The sequence below is a fragment of the Ahaetulla prasina genome, chromosome 6 (assembly GCF_028640845.1).
Source record: "Ahaetulla prasina isolate Xishuangbanna chromosome 6, ASM2864084v1, whole genome shotgun sequence".
In the NCBI taxonomy this organism is placed as follows: domain Eukaryota; kingdom Metazoa; phylum Chordata; class Lepidosauria; order Squamata; family Colubridae; genus Ahaetulla; species Ahaetulla prasina.
This window is the reverse complement of record NC_080544.1, coordinates 108,201,198-108,218,858: the sequence shown is the minus strand read 5'-3', so window position 1 is coordinate 108,218,858 and position 17,661 is coordinate 108,201,198. Positions and strand designations below refer to the sequence as shown.

The 17,661-nt window shown below is 43.7% G+C and overlaps 2 protein-coding genes across 6 annotated transcripts in view; one reads left to right on the top strand and one right to left on the bottom strand.

Annotated features, from left to right (window-relative positions):
* LOC131200527 (cytochrome P450 2J2-like) overlaps positions 1–17,661 on the bottom strand; it is a 71,014-nt gene that overhangs the window by 20,262 nt on the left and 33,091 nt on the right. The gene's annotated exons all lie outside the window — the stretch shown is intronic.
* LOC131200523 (cytochrome P450 2J2-like) overlaps positions 1–17,661 on the top strand; it is a 36,422-nt gene that overhangs the window by 17,909 nt on the left and 852 nt on the right. For 4 of the 5 annotated variants that reach the window (XM_058187388.1, XM_058187389.1, XM_058187387.1 and 1 more), the window contains 7 exons: positions 1,705–1,867; positions 6,157–6,306; positions 6,590–6,750; positions 11,745–11,921; positions 12,900–13,041; positions 13,856–14,043; positions 14,555–14,696. In XM_058187388.1, the coding sequence (XP_058043371.1) occupies positions 1,735–1,867; positions 6,157–6,306; positions 6,590–6,750; positions 11,745–11,921; positions 12,900–13,041; positions 13,856–14,043; positions 14,555–14,696 (1,093 nt within the window). In that variant the 5' untranslated portion in view covers positions 1,705–1,734. The remainder of the gene's footprint in view (positions 1–1,704; positions 1,868–6,156; positions 6,307–6,589; positions 6,751–11,744; positions 11,922–12,899; positions 13,042–13,855; positions 14,044–14,554; positions 14,697–17,661) is intronic. The other variant, XM_058187386.1, reaches the window with a different exon arrangement.

Below are 17,661 nucleotides of genomic sequence, written 5' to 3'. Positions count from 1 at the left end.
GTTTATTGGAGAGTAGGTTGTTAGTTTCTAAGTGTGAGGTTAGATGATTGGTTGGTGATTGATTCCATGACTTTGCAGGTGACGCAGCACAAAGAGATCGGTCTGTAATTTCCGACTAAGCTGGGGTCTCCTTTTTTGAAGATAGGGATGACTGTGGCTAGTGACCAAAGTTTGGGAAGGGAACCGGTAGTGAAGGCTTTATCAAAGATAATGCTTAGGGGTTCTGCTATATAAATGGAAAGTTTTTTTAAGAAGTATGCACATAGTCCATCGGGTCCAATAGATAGTGATGGTTTTAAGTTATGAAGAGCTTTTCCAACATTATCTTCTGTGAAATCTATATGAGTTAAGTCATCATAATCATTGCTGGTACGTTTGTGGAATGTCGGTTGTGTGTTATTGGAGTTAACAAAAACTGAGCCAAAGAAAATGTTGAAGAGGTTTGCTTTAACTGTTTCATCATTGCATTCTTGGTTGTTTTGCATTCTTTTAGTGGTGGGATGGATCTTGAGTCTTTAAGTTTATTGTTAACAAAATTATAAAAGGCACGATTGGAATTTGTGCGCAGAAGGTTCTCTTCTTACTTGGTGTGGTAATTTGTACATTCAGTTTTTATTTGATTGCATATATTTCTGTAGCGGATTTTGAAATTTGCAACATAGCCTTTTTTGTTTCTTTTCCAGAGGGATTTTTTTTTTGATTGAAGCTTTTTTATTGATATGGGTAGTTTGCTTTTCCTGATCATGGTAGTCATTTGTGGTACATATAGTTTAATGACTCTATTGATTTCAAGTAGGAAGACTCTATAGTGGTCTTCAGCGGTTATGCAGGTTGCCAACAGATTTTGCCAGTCCAGAAATGACAGATCGTTTTTTATAAGGTCGTAATTGGCTTTTTTGAAGTTGTAGTTGGGAATACTATTGTTATGACGATTTAAGTATGGACGTATATTGAGACGAAAATCAATCATGCAGTGGTCACTGTTGGAAAAAGGTTCTTTAATTTGTAGTCCGTAAATTGAATTTGGGTTGTTGCAGAAGATGAGATCAAGGCAGTTGTTGAGTCTTGTATTGTTGGTTACAAGAGACTCTCTTCTCCGAGAGTCAAGGCCATTCTGCCCTGTACCTGGAGGGGTGTGGCTGGGAAGCATCTCCAGTTGGGGCGGTGCATTGATTGGGCAATGTGATGGACATGTGGGTGCTGGGACAGAAGAGTTGGACTTTCTTTTGTGTGTGGATAACCTGGAAGCTTTCAGATTCGGGTTTTCCCAGATGACACCTCTAATAAAATGGGACTTTCAGGAAGGTCTAGCCTTGGAGTCTTTTTTCATTGGGGGTGTTACTTGGAACCCTGACACTGTTTCAGATAATTATTGTCTCACATATCTGTCATTCACAGGAGGAGTTGGCAGTAAGAAGACCATCTCACATTCGAGGCAAAGGAGAATGGAGCGAACAGATAGGAGATAGCGGATTTCAGGAAGAAACAAAGAGAAAAGAACATCCCAGGAATATAAAGGAAATGCATACCGAAGTTTTTGGCAGGAATCTTAGAGAGAGAAAACAACTTTCAAAAGAGCAGACAGTTGCATAGGGTGAAAGGTCTTAGAATTGAGGATTTAGGGAAGACAGTAGGTGGCATATTAGCTGTAAATAATCTATTTTATATGATCATAACATTTCACAACTTTGATTCACTTGACAGCATGTAAAAGAATATGGAAATATATACTCCATGTGGCCTGGACATTACCTTATAGTAGTGCTATTTGGATTCAAAACTGTGAAAGAAGGAATGATGAGCTTCCCAGAAGAATTCTCTTATCGACCAGATGATGCTTTCATGACAGCTGTCGGGAATAGAAGGGGTAAGTAGAAATAATAAGGAATTATATCTAAATAACCATCACACTGTTACAATTTGTGGGGATAATATGTATAGCATGGGAGGGAGGAAGTAAGGGATAATAAACCAAATGATTTACAGTTATGAGATAAGCAAAATCTCTGGACAGTGGTTAAATGATCTGAAATTAGATAAGTTAGAAACAGAACCGGTGTCATGGTCAGATCATTTTCTCCTTCGCCTAGATTTTCGGACCGCTACCCACCACTGCAGGGAGACGGAACCAATGTGTTGGTTCCGTCCCAGGCGCCTGATGGACCTGGAGAGGTTCCTGATGGAGCTTGGGCCGTTTCCTGAGGACCTGGCCCATGGCACGGCTGAAGAACTAGTTGCGGCCTGGGAATGGGCTGCGGCTGGAGCTTTGGACCATGTCGTGCCCTTGCGGCCTCTGACCTGGCGCAGATCTCGGCCGGCCCCTTGGTTCTCCGAGAGGCTGAGGGAGATGAAACGCCGGAGAAGAAGCCTAGAGAGTGTCTGGAGGTCTAGCCGTTACGAAGCTGACCGAACACTAGTTAGGTCTTACTCTAGGACCTACCTAGTGGCAATGAGGGAGGCGAAGCGTTCCTACGCTTCCACCCTCATTGCGTCGGCAGATAACCACCCGGCCGCCCTGTTTTGGGTGACCCGCTCCCTCCTGCATCAGGAGGTGCGGGATGACCCGTTGCAGGGACGTGCCGAGGAGTTTAGTGGTTATCTATACGACAAAATCTTTCAGCTCCGGGATGGCTTGGACCAAAATTGGGATGATCCAGGTGAGAGGGCGGAGTCGTGTCTTGTGGAGATTGTTTGGGATGAGTTTGACCCTGTGGCTCCCGAGGACGTGGACAGGTTGCTGGGGAGGCTGCACACCACCACATGTTTACTGGACCCGTGCCCTTCCTGGTTGGTGCTGGCCTCCCGGGAAGTGACACAAGGCTGGCTCCAGGGGATTATCAACGCTTCTTTGTTGGAGGGGTTTTTTCCTGCCGCCTTGAAGGAGGCGGTGGTGAGACCCCTCCTCAAGAAGCCTTCCCTTGATCCAGCTATTTTAGGTAATTATCGTCCGGTCTCCAACCTTCGCTTTATTGTGAAGGTTGTAGAGAGTGCCGTGGCACGGCAGCTACCCCAGTACCTGGATGAAGCTGTCTATCTAGACCCGTTCCAGTCCGGCTTCCGACCCGGATACAGCACGGAGACAGCTTTGGTCGCGTTGGTGGATGATCTCTGGAGGGCCAGAGACAGGGGTTATTCCTCTGCCCTGGTCCTGTTAGATCTCTCAGCGACTTTTGATACCATCGACCATGGTATCCTGCTGCGCCGGTTGGGGGGGTTGGGAGTGGGAGGCATCGTTTATCGGTGGTTCTCCTCCTGTCATGTCCCACTCCTCCACTGACGGCCGGGTCAGGGAAATCCGAATCAGGTGTGCCTCTGCAGCTCTGCCAAAGTCCTGGCAAAGTCCTCAGGGCAGGCAGGAGACTAGAAAGTGACTTCAGCAAGATATGTTTAGACTTTGCCTGACTCAGAGAATGCCAGAAAGCAGATCCTTTATATAGGCCATGGGGTGTGGCTCCATGACTCAGCACTTATCCAGGCCTGCCCCTCCCTTCCTTCTGTTGCCTCCGCCTATCAAGTCTTCTGACGTGAGGGTCACTCCAGTCGGCAGCTGTTGGCAATAGACCTCCCTCAGGCTCACATGCTGTGGAGGAGGGGGAGGGGTCTAGTTGCTCCGTTTGCCTGGGCATGGAGCCAGATCTGGGAGCTGGAGATATTTCCTCCTCTTCAGCCTGTCTGGGCATGGAGCCAGGGCTGGAGCCGGGAGGCATACTAGGACATTCCTCCGTGTTCGGAAGCAGATAAGAAGGCCCCGGCTGTGGTGAGATTGGGCAAGACACACCACCTCCTATCTCTCTGACCGGTCACAGATGGTGTTGACAGGAGGGCAGAGGTCGACCGCGAGGCACCTTACTTGTGGGGTGCCACAGGGGTCGATTCTCTCGCCCCTCCTGTTCAGCATCTATATGAAGCCGTTGGGCGAGATCATCAGTGGCTTCGGGGTGAGATACCAGCTGTACGCTGATGATACTCAGCTGTACTTTTCCACCCCGGGCCACCCCAACGAAGCTGTCGAAGTACTGTCCCGGTGTTTGGAGGCCGTACGGGTCTGGATGGGGAGAAACAGGCTCAAGCTCAATCCCTCCAAGACGGAGTGGCTGTGGATGCCGGCACCCCGGTACAGTCAGCTGCAGCCGCAGCTGACTGTTGGGGGCGAGTTATTGGCCCCAAAGGAGGGAGTGTGCAACTTGGGTATTCTCCTGGATGCACGGCTGTCGCTTGAAGATCATTTGGCAGCAGTCTCCAGGAGAGCCTTTCACCAGGTTCGCCTGGTTCGCCAGTTGCGCCCCTTCCTTGATCGGGAGGCCCTCTCCACAGTCACTCATGCTCTCGTTACCTCTCGCCTGGATTATTGCAATGCTCTCTACATGGGGCTCCCCTTGAGATGCACTTGGAGGCTTCAGCTGGTCCAGAATGCAGCTGCGCGGGTGATAGAGGGAGCTCCACGCAGCTCCCATGTAACACCTCTCCTGCGCAGACTGCACTGGCTACCTGTTGCCTTTCGGGTGCATTTCAAGGTTCTGGTTACCACCTTTAAAGCGCTCCATGGCTTGGGGCCTGGGTACTTACGGGATCGCCTGCTGTTACTTCATGCCTCCCACCGACCCATACGCTCACACAGAGAGGGACTTCTCAGGGTGCCATCCACCAAACAATGTCAGCTGGCGGCCCCCAGGGGAAGATCCTTCTCTGTGGGGGCTCCTACTCTCTGGAATGAACTTCCCCCGGGTTTACGCCAAATATCTGATCTTCGGACCTTTCGCCGCGAACTGAAAACATATTTGTTTGTTCGCGCGGGGCTTTCTTAAATTGTTTAGATTTTAAATTTAAATGTTATTTAAGTTTTAAATTGGGGTTTTTTAGATTTTTTTATATATTTTAATTTATCGGCCAAACTGTATAATAAGTTTTTTTTTGTTTTTTTTTAATTGTACATTATTTTTATCTTGGCTGTACACCGCCCTGAGTCCTTCGGGAGAAGGGCGGTCTAGAAATTTAATAAAATAAATAAATAAAAAGAAAGAAATAAAAGAAATATTGCTAAAATCCGCTTTACACCACATTGCGTTCCATCTTGTCTGTTATATTGATAAATTGACTCAGACATTGCTTTTTGTAATTATTTGATGTTTCTTTATGCAATACATAAAACCACATATGATTGGGCTCTGGTTTTTTTTTAAATGAATATGTAAATATATTTTTTTTTGCATGGTGGCACACTGGTTAGAGAGCAGTACTGCGGGCTACTTCTGCTGACTGCTGATTGCCAGCAGTTTGATAGTTCAAGTCCCACTGACTCAGGGTTGACTCAGCCTTCCATCCTTCCGAGGTGGGTAAAATGAGGACCCAGATTGTTGGAGACAATATGCTGACTCTGTAAAGTAAACTCTGTAAATTGGGCTCAGCTCGTTAATTTGAAGTCATTGTCTTTAATGAACTATTGGCCATTTTTTTCCCTATTACATGCTTTAATAGGTCAGATAAAGACGATCACATTCGGGCTCAGAAATAATAAGCTTCGTCACTTTTAACAAAGCTTTTCTTCATTTATAGATGGCTTTCATAAAAGCAGTTTAAAACATCGTACTTAATTATTGGCAGGAAAAACACAATAGAAATTTGATTAAGGGGTCCTTGTTGCTCCAGGAGCTTAATTGTTTTCCTGCAGACATTTCATGACCCAAACTAAATAACATCATCAGCACTGGTTGCTTGATTAAATCCAGTGAATAAAAAAGCCATTTGCTTATTTTGCTGGTCAGTTCCAATCTTGTAGAAGGAAGTCGCAGACGGATTCTGAGATCCCTGAGAAGATCCTGTCTCTTGTGCCTATGACATATATTCTTGTACATGAACGTTTACATCATCTGAGAAGGTCTTGATGTCCATTGTATAAGATGGAGGCTGGCAAGCAATGCATCTGTGGTCACCATACCACATGCGTGTCCCGGTGTCCATGTGACTCCCAAAAGGAATAAATATTTTTGTAAAAAAAAAAAAAATTAACATAGCCAGAATCATACAAAATGGCAACATGTCATAAAGGTTTGGTATTCCCATCTGAAATCCAGAGAGATATTTGGCAAGAACTTGGGTTTTTTTTTTAAACATGAATATAGTCAGGAATCATTTATCATTGTCTGCTGATGCCTTTAGGAATCATTTTCTCCAATGGCCACATCTGGAAACAGCAGCGACACATTGGCGTCACTTCTCTGCGGAAGCTGGGCCTGGGGAAGAAAAGCATTGAGCATCAGATAGAAGACGTAGCTCAGACACTGGTGGAGATGTTTAGACAAACAGAAGGTCTGTAATTTGGGGTCATGGCTCTAGTCTGCATCTGCCAAAATCTTTTCTATTCTTAAGTATTTTTTAAAAAAAAGATATTATTATTTTTTAGTTTTGAAACAATTGACAGAATTCCCAATTTCCTTCCTTCCTTCCTTCCTTCCTTCCTTCCTTCCTTCCTTCCTTCCTTCCTTCCTTCCTTCCTTCCTTCCTTCCTTCCCTCCCTCCCTCCCTCCCTCCCTTCTCCTGTTCCTTAATAATTCATTATGAAATATCTTAGCTTAAATATCTTTGTTTGCAGGGCAGCCTTTTGACCCTTCATGTGCAGTAGCAAATGCAGTTTCTAATGTCATATGTGCTTTGAGTTTTGGACATCAGTTTGCTCCTGAAGATGAGAACTTCCAGAAGTTAATTAAAGCCCTTGACGTTATTGTGAAATTCTCTGGTTGCTTTTTTCATGTGGTGAGTCATGTTTTCTAATTAAAGCTCCCCCCAAAACTATTTTTCCAATAGTTTTTGTTATTGTTACTTGCGAAGTCGTGTCCCACCCATCGCGACCCCATGGACAACATTCCTCCAGGCCTTCCTGTCCTCTACCATCCTCTTGAGTCCATTGAAGCTCACGCCTACTGCTTTGGTCACTCCATCCAGCCACCTCATTCTCTGTCGTCCCTTTCTTCTTTTGCCCTCAATCTTTCCCGGCGTTAGTTTCCAATAGTATTTTCATGTAATTATGAATGTAAGGCATGGAAGAAGCCTTGGAAATAAACAGTTGTACTTCTCACACAGTAGGCATCTGCACCCTTGAGTCAGACTCAACTCTTGCCTGATATGAGCCTCAACAAGCCTTTGCAGTTTTCTTATCAAAATTTCGGAAATGGATTCCCTTTGCCTACTTCATAGAACTGAAAGACAGGGACTGGTCCAGGGTCATCCAATTGATTTAGTGCTTGAGTGGGGACTAGAACTCAGAATATCTAGTTTCTAGGCTGGTGCATTAACCACTAAACCAAAGTGGTTCTCCCCATGAAGGAATCCATTACTTCAGTATCACCAGCAGATGGCCCTCCAACTATCCATCCCATGTTTAAGCCACTCAAGCAAAAGATGATTCACCATTTTTTTTCATGTGGTAAGTCATGTTTTATATTAAAGCTCTCCAAAAAACCTATCGTGTTTTTTGGATTATAAGACGCACCGGAGTATAAGACGCAGGTTAGTTTTTGGAGAGGAATATAGGAAAAAAAATCTGCCTACCAGATAGTCATCTGGCTAGCTAGCATCCTTAGACTAGTCAGCTTCAGCACATTAGTTTGCTGTTTTTTATCCCCTGCTTGGAGATAAAAAACAGCTTCTAAAGCACAGCTGATCTTTGGAGAGAGAAGCAATGAGAAAAGCAGGCAAAACACAGAGATCGCTAGCACCTCTTTAGGGCTGAAAAAAAGCTTCACAGCTGAGAGTCGGAGGGAGCAGGCAAAGCAGGGAAGATCGCTTCACTGAAAAAAAGCTTAGCACGAAGTTCGATTCACTCGCTAGCACCTCGTTAGGGCTGAAAAAAAGCTTCAAAAAAGCTACATTCAAGTATAAGATGCACCCAAATTTTCAGCCTCTTTTAGGAGGGAAAAAATTGTGTCTTATGCTCTATAAAATATGGTATGTTTCCCTCAGTAATTTCATGGAATCATGAATGTAATGGGGGGGAAGCCTTGGAAACCATTTATTGCACTATTATCCCAAGTAGGTGTATCTGTCCTTGAATCAGTCTTGACTCAAGGTGAAAAGACTGGATGAGTCTTTGCAGTTTTCTTGTCAAGATTTTGGAAGTGGTTTGCCATCGCCCACTTTCCAGGGCTGAGAGACAAGAACTCTTCCAGTGTCATACAGTTGAGTTAGCGGTCAAGTTGGGACTAGAACTCAGAGTATCTAGTTTCTAGGCTGGTGCATTAACAACAACACCAAAGTGGTTCTGTCCATGAATGAATCCATCATTTCAGTGATGACCAGCAGATGGCCATTCATGATCCCTTGTTTACATTTATTTTTATTTTATTTATTAGTTTGTCAAACATGTGCAAGATAGCAGGTATAAATATGAACATGGACATGAACGAAGGAAATGAATACAGATAAGTGGGGACAGTAGGACAGGGATGGTAGGCACCCTGGTGCGCTTATGCACGCCCTCTTTACGGACCTCTTAGGAATGGAGTGAGGTCCACAGTAGACAGTTTTAAGGTTGAAGTTGTGAGGGTTTGAGGATGTAACAACGGAGTCAGGTAGTGCATTCCAGGCATTGACCACTCTGTTGCTGAAGTCGTATTTTCTGCAATTGAGTTTGGAGCAGTTTACCTTGAGTTTGTATCGTTTGCCCGTGTATTATTGTGGTTGAAGCTGAAGAAATTGTTGACAGGTAAAACATTGTAGCAGACAGTTTTGTGTACTATGCTTAAATCAGACCGATTTTTCCAGTTTGTCCAAGCCTAAAATTTTAAGCCTGGTGGAATAGGGAATTCTATTCTATTCTATTCTATTCTATTCTGTTCTGTTCTGTTCTGTTCTGTTCTGTTCTGTTCTATTCTATTCTATTCTATTCTATTCTATTCTATTCTATTCTATTCTATTCTAAACATAACATAACATAACAACAGAGTTGGAAAGGACCTTGGAGGTCTTCTAGTCCAACCCCCTGCCCAGGCATTACATTACATTATATTATATTATATTATATTATATTATATTATATTATATTATATTATATTATATTATATTATATTATATTATATTATATTATATTATATTATATTATATTATATTATATTATATTATATTATTTTATATTATATTATATTATATTATATTATATTATATTATATTATATTATATTATATTATATTATATTATATTATATTATATTATATTATATTATATTATATTATATTATATCTCCTGATGGTCCACCACTCTCTGAGTCTGTCCATGAGTGAACAGTTCTCACCAATTTTTCCTAATACTGAACCAACATTTACTTCCTTATAATTTAAACACTAAGCAGGTGTGCAGCAGCCACCAAAAAAGCCAACGCAGTCCCAGGCTGCATTAACTGAGGAATAGAATCAAGATCACATGAAGTGTTAGTATCACTTTATAATGCCTTGGTAGGACCACACTTGGAATATTGCATCCAGTTTATTCACCATGATATAAAACAGATGTTGAGGCTCTAGAACGGGGGTGTCAAACTCACGTCATCATCACATGACATATCGTGACTCCGCCCTCCCTTCGCTAAACTGGGGGTGGGGCTGGCCAGCACATGACGCACCTGGCCTGTGATCCACGAGTTTGTCATCCTTGCTATAGAAAGAATACAGAGTGCAGGGAAGAGCAACAAAGAGCAACAAAGCACACTCTGTCAAGGACCATGGAGTGCTCATATCGAATGATCTAAGTGCCAAAGCCCACTGTAACGACATCGCCAAAAAGGCATTAAGAGTTGTAAACCTAATCTTGCGAAGCTTCTTCTCTGGTAAGATTACACGACTAACCAGAGCATACAAAACATTTGCTAGACCAATTCTCGAATACAGCTCATCTATCTGGAACCCACACTGCATATTGGACATTAATACAATTGAGCGCATCCGGAAATATTTCACAAGAAGAGTCCTCCACTCCTCCACTCGCAACAAAATACCTTATGCCACCAGACTTGAAATTCTGGGTTTAGAAAATTTAGAACTACGCCGCCTTCGGTATGACCTGAGCATAGCTCATAAAATCATCTGCTACAAGGTCCTTCCTGTCAATGACTACTTCAGCTTCAACCACAACCATACAAGAGCACACAATAGATACAAACTTAAAGTGAACCGCTCCAAACTCGATTGCAGAAAATATGACTTCAGTAACAGAGTTATTAATGCCTGGGATGAACTACCAGACTCTGTCTCATCCCAAAATCCCCAAAACTTTAATCTAAGACTGTCTACTGCTGACCTCACCCCATTCCTAAGAGGTCTGTAAGGGGCGTGCATAAGAGCACCAGCGTGCCTACCATTCCTGTCCTAATGTTTCCTTTAATTGTATTCATTTTATGTATTCAATTCTTGCTTATATATAAGTGTAAGCAAGAATTGAATACATAAAATGAATACAATAATATATATATTATTTAATATGTACTTGACAAAATAAAAAAATAAATAAAGATGATTACGGGACTGGAGGTTAAAACATATAAAGAAAGGTTGCAGAAACAGAAGCTGCCAAAAGGAAGAGGTGGTTAATCTCTTTCCCAAAGTACCTGAAGACATTGTAATATGCAATGGATGGAAACTAATCAGACAGAGACCTAGAACTAAAGAGAAATTTCCTGACGGTGAGAACAATTAATCAGTGGAATGGCTTGCCTCCAGAAGCTGAGGTTTTTAAGAAAAGATGGGACAGGCATTTGTCAGAGGGTCTCTGACTTCAGCAGGGGGCTGGACTAGAAGACCTCCAGGGTACCTTCCAACCCTGTTATTCTGTTATTAAAATTAACACACTGAAAATCTGACCTATGTAGTTAATTCATTATTTAGCCTGGCATTTGAATCTAGTTGGTCTAATTTATTAAATCATGGCACAGTTAGCCATAGGTATTTAGAAAGGCTCCTGGAGAGAATTTTATAATAGCTTTATTATAAACTATCTGCCTCTAACCTTGTTTTCTACAAGAATTTGGAAATTTCAAGCTTTTCTGGAGAGCTTTTGAGGCCTGACACCAGTGGTGAAATCTGAACCGGTTTACTACTGGTTCGCTGGCTGCGAATGTGCGCTGCATGCGTGCATACGCAGTGTGCATCACACACCAAATGTGAGATGCGCACACGCGCAGTGCACACCAAAAGGAGGCATGGAGTAAGAAGAACAGTGCGGTGATCAGCTGTGGCGCGCGATCTTTTTTTTACCTTTTAAAAGCATTTTTTTACAACCTATTCAGTTGAATAGGTTGTTAAAAATGCTTTTAAAAGTAAAAGAAAGGCTCTGACGATCAGGCAGCTCAGCTGTGATTGTCAGAACTTTTTTTTAACCTTTTAAAAGCATTTTTTTAGAATCTATTCAACCGAATAGGTTGTAAAAAATGCTTTTAAAAGTAAAAAAAAGGCTCTGATGATCGCGCAGCTCAGCTGTGATCACCAGAGCCTTTTTTTTACTTTTAAAAGCATTTTTTAAAAGAAGGACAACCGGGCGACCGGGCAACCGCTGCCATCGCTACTGGATCAGCTGATCCGGTCCGAACCGGGAGCATTTCACCCCTGCCTGACACCATGTATTGTTTGCCATGTTTTAATGTGCTTGCAATGTTTTTCTTTGGTTATTAAGTGCTGTCTATTACTGCGAACTGCTGAGAGTCTTTTCTAATTGTGATGGGAAATAAATAAATATATTTTTTTCCCAATTTCCGTTTCTATTAGATGCTTTTTGTGTTCCCACGATTAATGAGCTACCTTCCCGGCCCTCACAAAGAGGCCTCTGCTTCGGTAGAATTGATCACTTCCTTTGCAAAGCAGGAAATAGAGAAACACAAGGAATCCAGATCTCTCCATGAGCCACAAGATTTCATTGATTACTATCTTCTACAGATGGAGAAGGTATGGGTTTACTGTGGTTCAATACATGGGCAAGGAATTATTACTTTCCTCACTATAAGGAAACTGGAGGATCTACTGAAATTGTCTTTAATGGATTTTTTTTTCTTTTTCTTCTCACTTCTATTCTGAATTTAGTCCATGTTAATTCAGATTGCTTCCAAATAAGAGCTATATCGTACCTTTGCAATCTTGAATCCTCCTTAGACAAGGGAGTGTAGGAAGTTAGCACCCACCCTCAGGGTTGAAATCTACTTACCTTCCTTACCGGTTTGGAAGTGCACTTCTGCGCATGCGCAAAACCTTCTGCACATGCGCAGAAGGTAAAAAAAACACATTAATTCCTGGTTAAAACCAGGATGTAATGACACCCAGGTGAGTCGGCCGAAGGGGTTGTAGAAAAAATGCTTTTAAAAGGCTCTGATGATCCCAGCTGAACCGCACGATCACCAGAGACTTTTTTAAAAGCATGTTTTCAGCCGAAGAAAAGATGTTTTAAAAGTTTTAAAAAAACAAAAAACCTCTGATGATCGCGCGGCTCAGTTGGGCATGGGGGGGGGCAGGGATTTTTGCTACCGGTTCTCTGAACCACCCGCTGCATAGCTATCAGATCAGCTGATCCAAAGGGCTAATCCTACCATGTCCTGAGGGCCATGTCTTTATCCCATCACCCTGGGGAGAGCTGCTTTGTCTTTAAAACATGTTTCTCCTTTTCTCACCCAAGGAAATATAATAGTTTGCCTTTTTAATATTTCCTAAAATATTTCATTCCTCTAGGAGGGGTGTGGGTGTTAACTTTTTCAATATTTTCACAGCCCTCTTTCTGTCTCGTGCAGTATACAGGTCCTCAAGATAGTGTCTTACTGTGAATCTACCACTTTAATTATTGATCTCCTGCATTGGCTTGTGACACAGAAACAAAAGCAATTACAAAAAAGCTGCCTAGAATTCATTGTAATTTTCATTTTCCATTTTAAACAGAGCAGAAAAGACCCCAACTCTACCTATAATGAAAAGAACCTAGTTCAGTGTATTTTTGATTTTTTTGGTGCTGGAATAGACACAACCTTCGGTACTCTGATGTGGGCATTGCTTCTCTTGACCAATCGTCCCAACACCCAAGGTGAGACAGGCATGGCTAACGGAACAAGAGTCACTCTCAGGTTTTAAAATACACAGAAATTATTTGAAAACTATTCTTCGTAATAATTTTCCTATGTAGATTCTTGATTCTATAAGCAGGAGAAGGAACTTAGCAGGACTAAAGGAAAGCAAAGAATGTACATACAGAAATCCTGCCATATGCTAAATAAATAAACAGCAAGCCTCCTTTGAATCCTCAAGAAAATACTCAGTGAGGAACTAAAAACTGGAAATCAGTACAAATCTGAAACATTTAACAATTTCAATGTAGAAATCTCTCATGGTTTTCAGATTTCTTATTTGTTTCAGGCCTAAATTTAAATTGCCTGAACATAGAAATCAAAATGGCGGGCACGAGCAGATACATGATGCAAACTTCCCTGCCACGAAGAGAAGAGATGGAATAATTCAGGGGTGAAATGCTACCGGTTCGCACCGGTTTGGGAGAACCGGTAGTGATAAAAACAGCTACCAGTTTGGGTGAATCAGTAGTTAAAAAAATGCTACCGGTTTGTCTGAACTGGTATTTCTGATGATCAGCTGTGCCACACAGTTTATACAGCTACCATGCCCAGTTCCTGCAACCGTTCTTCATATGTTTTAGCCTCCAGTCCCCTAATCATCCTGGTTGCTCTCCTCTGCACATTTTCTAGAGTCTCAACCTCTTTTTTATAGTGTGGTGATCAAAACGGGGTGCAGTACTCTAGGAGAAGGCCAGATCCCCTGAAGAACATTGGCGGCAACAGACCTAAATAAATAAAACAAAGCTTCTATTTCCATCGTCTCTTTTCTAGAGAAAATCCAGAAGGAAATTGAAGATGTGTTTGGCTTCTCTGGGTTGATTTCCTATCAGGATCGGAAGAAACTGCCCTACACCAATGCTGTGATTCATGAAATGCAGCGTTTAAAAAGTGTTTTGTTAGTTGGGTTTCCCAGACAAAGTACAAAGGATGTGAAGCTGAGGGGTTACCACATTCCTAAGGTGAGAAACGTGTTTAGGCTGCATTCCAGTAGCCCAACATGGAAGGAAGAGCAGTATATGGAACTTGGATAGGAGCTCTCTGTTTAGGAGCTGCCAATGTAGTCATGTAAAATTGAATAAGCAAGAATAGCAAACTTTTCAGTGGGATGGATTATGGGTTTAAATCCAAATGCCTTTCAGATTCCAAAGAACCATAAACATAGGATGATAATAGATTAGGGGCTGAATTTAAGGTCAGAATTGTAGTCATATGTGGACATGATTCTTTGTCCATTTCTTGGCGCAATCTGATGTGATAAATATGCACCCAGCTCTCAGTTTTAATAGAAGGGATGGAAGAAAGAAACTGTTAAACTGTTAAGCAGCTACTGCTGTCTGAAATCGCTCTGGAGATGAACAAATGTGCATCCGTAAAGGAAACCTAAAACCAAATGCTTCATCAATATTATTGGTACTTTTTTACCTGCTGAAATTATGAAACTCTTCTGTTTAATCATCTCTTCATTTACAGGGGACCATTATTATCGCAGACCTGCGCTCCGTTCTTCTTGATCCTGAACAATGGGAGACACCTGAAGAATTCAACCCAAATCACTTTTTAGATAAGGATGGGAAGTTCCTTGATCGAGAAGAATTTCTCTCGTTTGGAATAGGTACGTCCAGGATTCCAAAGCAGGTTATAACTTGTAGATTCCCAAAACCGCCTTCCTTGAGGTCATCATAGTTTGAATAGTTTGAATCCTTATTCCTTCTGGTTTCAAAACTAAGAGAGTCTGAAGTTCCCTCTGGGCTATAAACTTCGATGTGCAAAAGAATAGCAATCTTACAGTGATACTTTGTAAGATATGCACAAGATTGCACAGCTATCTCTGGTATTTGTTGTTGTTGTTAATTGTGAAGTCGTGTCCAACCCATCGCGACCCCATGGACAAAGTTCCTCCAGGCCTTCCTATCTTCTACCATCCTCTGGAGTCCATTTAAGCTCATGCCGACTGCTTCAGTGACTCCATCCAGTCACCTCGTTCTCTGCCGTCCCCTTCTTCTTTTTTCCTCAATCTTTCCCAGCATTAGGCTCTTCTCCAGTGCATGTATAACTTTGCCTAGGGACGCAATGGCTTAGTGGCTAAGATGCTGAGCTTGTCGATCGAAAGGTCGGCAATTCAGTGGTTCGAATACCTAGTGCCGCGTAATGGAATGAGCTCCCATTACTTGTCCCAGCTTCTGCCAACCTAGCAGTTCGAAAGCACGTAAAAAATGCAAGTAGAAAAATAGGGACAACCTTTGGTAGGAAGGAAACAGCATTCCGTGTGCCTTTGGCATTTAGTCATGCTGGCCACATGACAATGGAGACAATGATCTCAACCAGCTCCCTGGTATTCAGACGAGCTGAGGGAGATGAAACGCCGGAGAAGATGCCTAGAGAGTTCTTGGAGGTCCAGTCGTTCGGAGGCTGATCGGACACTAGTTAGGTCCTATACTAGGACTTACCTAGTGGCAATGAGGGAAGCGAGATGTTGCTAGGCCTGCTCCCTCATTGCGTCGGCAGATAACCGCCCGGCTGCCCTGTTTCAGGTGACTCGCTCTCTCCTTCAACAGGGAGAGCGGGATGACCCACTGCAGGGACGTGCTGAGGAGTTTAGTGGTTATCTATACGACAAAATCGTTCAGCTTCGGGACGGTCTGGACCAAAATTGGGTAGATCCGGGTGGGATGTCTGAGATTGTTTGGGATGAGTTTGACCCTGTGGCTCCCGAGGACATGGACAGGTTGCTGGGTAGGCTGAACGCCACCACATGTTTACTGGACCCGTGTCCCTCCTGGTTGGTGCTGGCCGCACAGGATGTGACATGAGGCTGGCTCCAGGGGCTTACAAATGCTTCTCTGTTGGAGGGGGTCTTTCCGGCTGCCTTGAAAGAGGCAGTGGTGAGGCCTCTCCTCAAGAAGCCTTCCCTGGACCCAGCTGTGTTAGGTAATTATCGTCCGGTCTCCAACCTTCGCTTCGCGGCGAAGGTTGTAGAGAGTGTGGTGGCATGTCAGCTACCCCGGTACCTGGAGGAAACCGTCTATCTAGACCCATTCCAGTCCGGTTTCCGGCCCGGTTATAGCACTGAGACGGCTTTGGTCGCGTTGGTGGATGATCTCTGGAGGGCCAGGGATAGGGGTTATTCCTCTGCCTTGGTCCTATTAGACCTCTCAGCGGCTTTTGATACCATCGACCATGGTATCCTGCTGCACCGGTTGGAGGGAGTGGGAGTGGGAGGCACCGTTTATCGGTGGTTCTCCTCCTATCTCTCCGATCGGTCGCAGACGGTGTTGACGGGGGGGCAGAGGTCGGCCCCAAGACGCCTCACTTGTGGGGTGCCTCAGGGGTCGATTCTCTCACCCCTCTTGTTCAACATCTATATGAAGCCGCTGGGTGATACCGTCAGTGGTTTCGGTGTGAGGTACCAGCTGTACGCTGACGACACCCAGCTGTACTTTTCCACACTGGACCACCCCAACGAAGCTATCGAGGTGTTGTCCCGGTGTCTGGAGGCCGTACGGGTCTGGATGGGGAGAAACAGGCTCAAGCTCAATCCCTCCAAGACAGAGTGGCTGAGGATGCCGGCATCCCGGTACAGTCAGCTGCAGCCTCGGCTGACTGTTGGGGGCGAGTCATTGGCCCCAATGGAGAGGGTGCGCAACTTGGGCGTTCTCCTGGATGGACGGTTGTCTTTTGAAGACCATTTGACGGCCGTCTCCAGGAGAGCCTTTCACCAGGTTCGCCTGGTTCGCCAGTTGCGCCCCTTTCTAGATCGGGATGCCTTGTGCATGGTCACTCATGCTCTCGTGACATCTCGTCTGGACTACTGCAATGCTCTCTACATGGGGCTCCCCTTGAGGAGCACCCGGAGACTCCAGGTAGTTCAGAATGCAGCTGCGCGGGTGATAGAGGGAGTCCCTCGTGGCTCCCATGTAACACCCCTCCTGCGCAGACTGCACTGGCTGCCTGTGGTTTTCCGGGTGCGCTTCAAGGTTTTGGTAATGATCTTCAAAGCACTCCATGGCATAGAGCCGGGTTACTTACGGGACCGTCTGCTGCCACCGAATGCCTCCCACCGACCTGTGCGCTCTCACAGGGAGGGACTCCTCAGGGTGCCGTCGGCCAGGCAGTGCCAACTGGGGACGCCCAGGGGAAGGGCCTTTTCTGTGGGGGCTCCCACCCTCTGGAACGAGCTTCCCCCAGGACTTCGTCAACTTCCTGACCTTCGGACCTTCCGCCGCGAGCTTAAGACACATCTATTAATTTGCGCAGGACTGGACTAGGGTTTTAAATTTTTAAATGTCTAAATTTTAGATTTGGTTTTAAATTGGGTTTTATTATTTATATGTTTATTTTAAATATTTGGCCTTTATAATAAGTTTTTTAGATGAATGTTTTACTTTGTATATTTATGTGTTTTTTATATGGCTGTACACCGCCCTGAGTCCCTAGGGAGATAGGGCGGTATAAAAGTACAAATAAATAAATAAATAAATAAATAAATAAATAAATAAATAAATCAATCAATCAATCAATCAATCAATCAATCAATCAATCAATCAATCAATCTTTGGACAGCACTGGCTTTTTGGCTT